Source organism: Arachis duranensis, chromosome 7 (assembly GCF_000817695.3).
Source record: "Arachis duranensis cultivar V14167 chromosome 7, aradu.V14167.gnm2.J7QH, whole genome shotgun sequence".
Classification (NCBI taxonomy): Eukaryota; Viridiplantae; Streptophyta; class Magnoliopsida; order Fabales; family Fabaceae; genus Arachis; species Arachis duranensis.
In genome coordinates, this window is record NC_029778.3 from 69,102,060 (window position 1) to 69,110,525 (window position 8,466).

The 8,466-nt window shown below is 30.8% G+C and overlaps 1 protein-coding gene across 1 annotated transcript; it reads left to right on the forward strand.

Annotated features, from left to right (window-relative positions):
* The first annotated feature begins 669 nt into the window (after positions 1-669).
* On the forward strand, positions 670-5,637 carry LOC107458657 (subtilisin inhibitor CLSI-I). Its single transcript, XM_016076879.3, has 2 exons — positions 670-817; positions 5,345-5,637. The coding sequence occupies exons 1-2, from the start codon at positions 748-750 to the stop codon at positions 5,572-5,574; spliced, it is 300 nt and encodes a 99-aa protein (XP_015932365.1). The 5' UTR covers positions 670-747; the 3' UTR covers positions 5,575-5,637.
* Positions 5,638-8,466: the final 2,829 nt, after the last annotated feature.

The following is an 8,466-nucleotide window of genomic DNA, read 5'->3' on the forward strand; positions in this document are numbered from 1 at the left end:
ATTCTATCCTCACTGTTTTGAATTTATTGATCAAAATAATCTTAAAGAGTTATAAGAAGTAAAATAACTATTTTAAATATTACATGTTTTCTCTTTCATTTAATAGTGTCATAATTAGTAAAATTTAAGTATTATCACACATCTGTAGAAGGCAAATTACTAGCAAGTATCCTTACGACATTTATTAAGATTTCTAAAGTAAAAAATATGGCAAAATATTTTATACATTTAATGTTATTAAAAATATCAAAATTTCTGCTTTAACATGCTTAAGAAAGTACAAATATTTGTTAGTAGTTGTTTTTTTTTTTTTTTGAATAAACAGTTATTTAAGATCAAATAAAATTGGGTGGAGGACAAATAATTATTTGACGTTGAACGTAGTAACATTTGATATTTGGAAAGTATTTCTCTTTTTTTTTTTTTGGACATGTGGAAAGTATTTTAATTTTTATGTAGCTGCATTATTATACCACGATAATAAATATATAGTCCAAAGTAAGATGACGCGGCACGACAAAATCAATGAGAGACATTGAAAAAGTCTACATTTTTTGTCTCATCAACACAAATGTCCAAAAAGGAGGTGGCAACGTTTAACACCGCCATTTCATATATATATATTCTTCAGTTACGTTATTATTCCTTCATCCTTAAGGTTCAAGCTTGAGATATATATAACTTTCATCGCTAAGCAATCGATAAAAAAAAATAGCATTCACATCCTTAGCTTCTTAGTTATTATTCATGGCAGAAAAAGATGAAGGACAAGGATCAGCTAATCCTCCTCTGGAAAAGCCTAATGAGGGGTTGCCAAGTAAGTCATAATTTTTTGCTATTTCTAAATATTATTATATTTCGTGCAAATTAAAAAGAAAAATTGATTCTGTTAACTCTTTAATTAATTTTGTATAATCGCAAAATCATTCATGTATGTGTGAAAACACCGAAAAATTATATAGAGGTTTAGATTAAAATTCCCCTCAATCTATACTTTTATACTGTTCTGTGTTTATGTTGGTATTTCAATTTTTACGCATGTAAGTTATAACTTTGGATTAAATTGTTGTTTATATTCACTTTTATTTATTTTATATTTTTAGTTTTATATTTAACTTACCATATCAAATAGTAATTGATAAAGTCTTGGAAATTAATATAGAACAACTGAGATTATTGTCAATATTTGATATAAGAAAAAATCTAAAACTCTTAAAAATAAAATTAATGAAAACTCAACTAAAAATATCTAAAATTTAAATAATTAAATAAAAAATTTATTTTAGTAAATTTGAAAAAGAAGAGAAGCAGGCGAGCAGCTATTTTATCAAAAACACAAAAAAAAAATTGAGCCAAAATTAAAGTGTCATGTATGACTTAATCATGACCCTTCTATAAGGTAATGTTTGATAGAGAGACAGAGACTGAAAGACTGAAATTGAAAGATAGAGACTAAAAAATAGAAACCAAAATAAATTTTAGTATTCTGTTTGGTGTAAAGTGAGAGACAAAAATTGAAATAAAAATAAAATTCTAATTTAATTTGCACAAAAGATGAAAATTGGAATTAATTAATTGAAATGAGGGTATTTTAGGTATAAAATATTATTAAAATTTCAGTTTTCGTCTCTAAAAAATTTAGTCTCCCGTGTCTCTATTTTTTTGAGGTACTGAAATACTGAAATTTTAGGAACAGAGACAAAAATTTTAGTACTAATCTCTGAACTAAACAAACATAATACTGTGTCTCAATCTCTTAATCTCTATCTCAATATCTCAAAACAAATACTACCTAACAGTCCAAACTCCAAACTTTGTTTATGATTTATGCTATTATAAAATTAGTACTATGATTTAATTTGCTACCTTTGTGTGTATATATCCCCTAATACATTTCCGAGACAGTATAAGAACCTAATCAACAACATATATATATACTCAAATTATGAAATACTACAGCTCAACTCATCCTTATCACAAAGCCGACAACAATTAATTAAATAAGCACCTAAAATTAACCTCGAGTCCTAATCACTTGTAATTCATAATTAGTGTATATTCTAGATATGTTAGGTTGTATTTGTTTATAAGGATAAAATATGAGTTAAATTCTGAAATGGTTCTTTAGATTGGCGTCATGCATTAAAATTGTTTTTGAGATTTCAATTGCACTAATTATGTTTCTGAAATTAAAAAAAATGTACTATATTAGTCCCTGACATATTTTTTATTAACGACGTGATGACATAACATGATGACGTGGACTGTAAGTGACACGTGTCACTTCATGATTTGGCCACGAGTAATGGTATGATGATGTGGTAACCAGTGGCACATGGCATGCTGACGTAGATAGTTGTGCCACGTGTCACAATGTTATCTGGCCACGTGTCCGTTTGTGCCATGTGACGCAACAGTATTCGTCCACGTGTCATCCATTATGTCATTGTTGTATATGCACCAAATTAGTCCCTCACTCTGCATTAAGTGACTCATTTTAGTCCCTGAAATTAAATATCGTGCACTAAACTAGTCCCTTTACCAATTTTTTTCATTTTTTTTAAATTTAAAATTTTAATATCTTAGATACACTAATTTCAATTCTATTTTTTCATATATCGTTTAAATACAAGTGCTTTCATAAAAAATTTTAAGATTTTATTTTTAATTATATAATTTTTTAACATTGGTAAATTTTGTAATATATAAGTATGTTATTATAAAAAAATAATTATATGATTGATTAGACACATTTTTTTCATAAAAAAACATGTGTTTTTAACAAGAAATTAATTATTAAAATAAACATTTTTTTTTATGAAATACACATTTTTGTTATGTGTAAATGGGCTAGATTGAAAACACTTCAAGCACCCTCACTACCATCTTTGACTTCGACAGTCTAGACGAAAGAGGTCGGAGATGATAATGAGGGAAGATTGAAATGCCTTCATGTCAACTCCAAAACGACGGTTATTAGGGATATTCGCAAGAAAAAAAATATTTTATAAAAGTATTAAAAGAGGTCGGAGATGACAGTGAAGATGCTTGAAAAGTCCTCACGTCAACTCCAAGTCGGGCGGTTAGGGTATTCGTAAGAGAAAAAATATTTTATAAAAACACTTTTATTTGAAGAACATGTGAAAAAATAGAATTGAAATTAATGCATTTAAAAATATTGAGAACTTTTAATTTATAGAAAAAAGGAAAAAAACTGGTGAAGGGACTAGTTTGGTGCACGACATTCAATTTCAGGGACTAAAATGAGTCACTTAATGCAAAGTGAGGGACTAATTTGGTGCATATACAACGATGACATAATGGATGACACGTAGACGAATAGTGTTGCGACACGTGGACAAATAGTATTGTGACACGTGGCACAACCATCCACGTCAGCATGCCACATGTCACTGGACGCCACATCATCATACTATTACATGTGGCCAAATCATGAAGTGACACGTGTCACTTACAGTCCACATCATCATGCCAGGTCATCATGTCGTTAATGAAAAATGGGTCAAGGACTAATATGGTGCACTTTTTTCAAACTCAGGGATGTAATTGGTACAATTGAAATCTCAGGGACAATTTTAGTGCACAACACCAATCTCAGAGACCATTTTGGGGTTTAACTCGATAAAATACTAAGATAAAGATATAGAAATATAAAATTATATTTGACAAATAAGATATAAATAAAAATATTATATCCAAAAATATTGAATTAATATATTTTATATTTATTCTAATAAAAAAAAATACAAAAATTTTGTATTTCTATTTTTTGTGTCTTGTTTTCAATATCTTATTTTATCCTACCTTTAAAAACAAATACAATTTTAGTGTGTGCTCTAGTTTAAATTTTAAATATATATAAAAGATAATAATCGTAATTTAAATCCTTTTATGAATATAACGATATTTTTTTCTTTTTTAAATAAGTTTGTTATCCGTTTAAATATTTGTGGATAAAAATGAGAATTGCAATTTAAATAAATAAAAGTTAAAACCGTGATGATATTCAATAATTACATTGTAATTAAATTATTGTAGTTGTGGTAATATCAAGAAGGCATCAAATATATCTACAAATTACATATCCAATGTAAATATGATCTAAGCTATAAATACCTCTAAACCTAGAGGTATAATGGTTACTTTCTAATTTAAAAAATAAGAAACATCAAACTTTAGAGTATTTTGATTATAAAAGTTTATTTAGTTGTAACAATTAAAGCCAGAAGTGAAACTGTGAAAGTACCTAGTCTTTCTTTCTTTTGCCTTTTTTCAAGAGCTTGTTGTATCCTCCACAGAAAAGCAGTCCCCGGCCGGCTAAAAAGACGATCACAATCTGCAACCGCAGAGCAATCAAATGAAAAATTGAATATCCACGGACACATTGTTATCTTCCATAGGTTGATATATATATATATATATATAGGAATTTATTATTTATATACTAAATATATGTATTTTTTTAAAATACTATTTATATATTAAATACATATAATATTAGCCATCATTTTTTTTTTATAAATACACGTATAGTTTTTCTTATTATCAAAGATAATAAATTTTATTCTTTGATAAAAGATTAAAGAATACATTTATCCTGAACTTACCAAAAGACAATAGCCAATTTAAAAGTAAGTTCTGTAAGAATAAAAGAAATAAGAAAGGGAAAGTGAGCTTTCTTTAAGGTTTTCAAACACTGTTCTTCTCGAATCATCTTCTTTGTCGCCTCCACTATCTCAATTCATGACTTCTCTTCACCTCTTCTAAAATCCAAGTATTTCGAGCTCTCCAAATATTCCACCATTGAACCGCCAACAAAAGGATTTATTTATCTCTTTGTCATAGTTGTAAAAACACAATCAATTGCCATTACGAAAATACATAAATAATAACAACCAACATCTTCTAGTTATCAGACTTATGCTATTTTCTGAAACATAGTCATTGTTTCAAAGATAATAAGTTAATAACTGGTAGTATCATCATTGATGTTACATCTGTACCAATATATTTCTGCATCCTTTTTCAATAACTATCTCTATCCTATCACATAGGTTTATTTCGATAATACAAAAAAAAAAATTAATTATATCTAATTTGTCTTATAAAAATAAAGATAAAAAATTAAAAAAATATTTTTTTTTAAATTTTTTTTTTTATCTTTTGAAATAATTATGAAGAGTTATTTAAAAATTTTCTCAATATAAAATATAATTAAGTGATTAATAGTTGCTTAACAATTCAGGGCCTGCATAATGATAAAACTTACGGCATAGTCCTTGTATATAATTTTTTTATAACATGTTTAACATCTTGTTATCAGTGTCTTACAATCAACTTATGGGATCAAACAATCCCAAGAAAACAAGTTGGCCGGAGCTTGTAGGCACTACTTCTGAAGAAGCAAAGAAGAAGATAAAGGAGGAGATGGGTGAGGCTGATATCCAGCTGATTCCACCGGGTTATTCTGTCACTTTTGATTTTCGATCCCAACGAGTTCGAATTTATGTTGATGAATCTGACAAGGTCATTAGGACTCCCAGCATTGGCTAGCTTTTCCAATTCATCTTGCTAATTCTGTAAAGATATATTTTAAATAGGGTAATGTTCAAGTTTCAGTAGAATTTATTGTTTTTTTGTTATTAATTTAGTCATTATTCATGAATCTAATATTTTTAATTTAATAATTTAATAATTTATTTTTAATTTATATTTTTAAGTATATTAATGATAAAAATAATAAATTTTACTAATTTTTTAATTTTTTTTTAAATAATATATATCTAAACATGGTGTACGAAATTGGCTCTACACATTTCGCACAGATAGATTAGCAAGTATACCGGGTCATCCAAGTAATACTTCAGGTGAGTGAGGGTCGATTCCACGGAGATTGTTGGTTTGAGCAAGCAGTGGTTATCTTGCAGATTTTAGTTAGGCAGATAGAAAGTATAGTTGTCACGAGAAAATGCATAAAAACAGATACATAAATAAAACGTTACTAAATAGGTGTGGAATCAATGGCATGAGGACGGTTGAGGCTTCGGGAATGCTTTGTCTTTTCGGATTAACTTTTTCAATAACTTTCTGATTCCTTCAATGGAAGCCGTAAGTGATTAACTCATGTCTTCTCATCAAGTTAACCTCCTCTACTGCAGTAATCCACCATGTTGAAGTGACTCATGCCCTCTTATCAAGCCATCTCTAGGTTTCTCACTGTAGCAGAAGATGAAGCTTTAAACAATCCACTCTCCTTCACGATCCTACTCAAGGTGCCACAGACAAGGCAGATTTTTCGAATTAGAAAGTGCTACTTCTTTGACTCTAGCCTTAACGCCACAGAGATCTCACTTACCCATAGTCAACAGAATTTTATGTCACGTATCCAAAATTGCCCAGGTACTCTATTGGAATCCGCAATGCAATCTCTAATTTTGGTTCAATGCTATCTGGGTCAGAACTCGCACAGAATCCATGTAGAATAAGGGTGATTTTCACGGGTCACCCTCAATTCATAAGATGAAGAACGAGCTTGTATAAGAGAATAGAATCAGACATATTGAACTAGAACAGTAATATTATTGATCCATAAAATTCAGCAGAGCTCCTAACCTTAATCTTAGGAGGTTAGTGACTCAAACTGTACAAAAATAGTGATGAATTCGAATGGGGGAGGAAGAAGATCCTAAACAAGGGTGATCTTCTCCTATATATACTAATCTAATGACTAAGATTATAGAAATATGATAGACTAGTCTTAGAGGTGCGAAAATTCACTTATGGAGCCCATTTGGTGAGTGTTTGGGTTGATCTTTAAGTGTCTCCACGAGCTAGTACCCCTTAGGGGTGTTGAACGCTGGTTAGGGACTCCCTTTTGAGCGTTGGACGCTAGCTGCTCCCCTGTGGGTGCTGGATGCCAGGAATGGAGCTGGTGGCTGGCGTTGAACGCCAATTTTGGGCCTTCATTTTCGAAGAAAAGTATGGACTATTATATATTTTTGGAAAGCCTTGGATGTTAGCATTCCATAGCCGTTGAAAACGCGCCATTTGGACTTCTGTAACTCTAGATAGACCATCATAGAAGATTCATAGGATAAACCATTCTAAGAGCATGTTAGGAGGACACTTGTTGATCAGTTGTTTGTATCTTTCCCAAACTTCGTAGAGAGATTCACCATCTTTTTGTCTAAAGATTTGAACTTCCACCCTAAGTTTGCTCATCTTTTGAGGTGGAAAGAACTTGGCCAAGAAAGCATTGACTAGCTTTTTTCAAGAGTCTAGGATTTTCTTAGGTTGAGAATCCAACTATATCCTAACTCCGTCTCTAACAGCAAAAGGGAAAAGCATAAGCCTGTAGACCTTAAGATCCACTCCATTGGTCTTAATAGTGTCACAGATTTGCAAGAATTCAGATAAGAACTGATGTGGGAAAAGTCCATGAAATTTGTAATTCTGTTGCATTAGAGAGACTAACCGAGGCTTAAGCTCAAGGTTATTTGCTCTAATGGCAGGTATGGAGATACTTCTTCCATAGAAATCAGAAGTTGGTGTAGTAAAGTTACCAAGAACCTTCCTTGCATCTCCTTCATTATTCGGTTCAGCTGCCATGTCTGTACTTTCAGTTTCTTGTTCAAAAAGTTCTATGAGATCTCTTCCAGAGTGTTGTGCTTTAACTTGTTGCAAACGCTTTCTTAGGGTCCTCAGGTTCAGGATTCAGATCAAAGAGAGGTTCTTTATCTCTGTTCCTGCTCATAAACAAGAAAAAGAAAGCAAGAAAGAAAAAGAATGGGAGCTCTATGTTAAAGGATAGAGAACTCCTTGTGAGATGTGAAGAAGAAAGAAGAATGAAGATAGAAGAGTGAGAAGAAGAATTCGAATAAAGGGGGTAAAGAATTTGAAAATTAAAAAGTAAAAAGAGAAATTAGAATTAAAGTATTTTTATTTTTATTTTATTTATTTATTAAATAGGAAATTAAAAGCTAATTAACTAAAAAGATTTTAAAAATTGAAAGATGGTGCACGAAATTATGATCATCAACAATGGCTCCAAAGACTTGGTAGCGCTCTCAAACGTGAATCACACTTAGTCACAACTCCGCACAACTAACCACCAAGTGCATTGGGTCGTCCAAGTAATACCTTACATGAGTAAGGGTCGATCCCACGGAGATTGTTGGTATGAAGCAAGCTATGATCATCTTGTAAATCTCAGTTAGGCGGATAATAAATGTTATGGAGTTTTCGAATAGTAAATAAATAAAACAGAAAATAAAGATAGAGTTACTCATGTAATTCAATGGTGGGAATTTCATAAGTGCATGGAGGTGCTGTGTTCCTTCTGAATCTCTGCTTTCCTACTGCTTTCATCCAATCCTTCTTACTCCTTTCCATGGCAAGCTGTATGTAGGGCATCACCGTTGTCAATGGCTACATCCCATCCTCTCA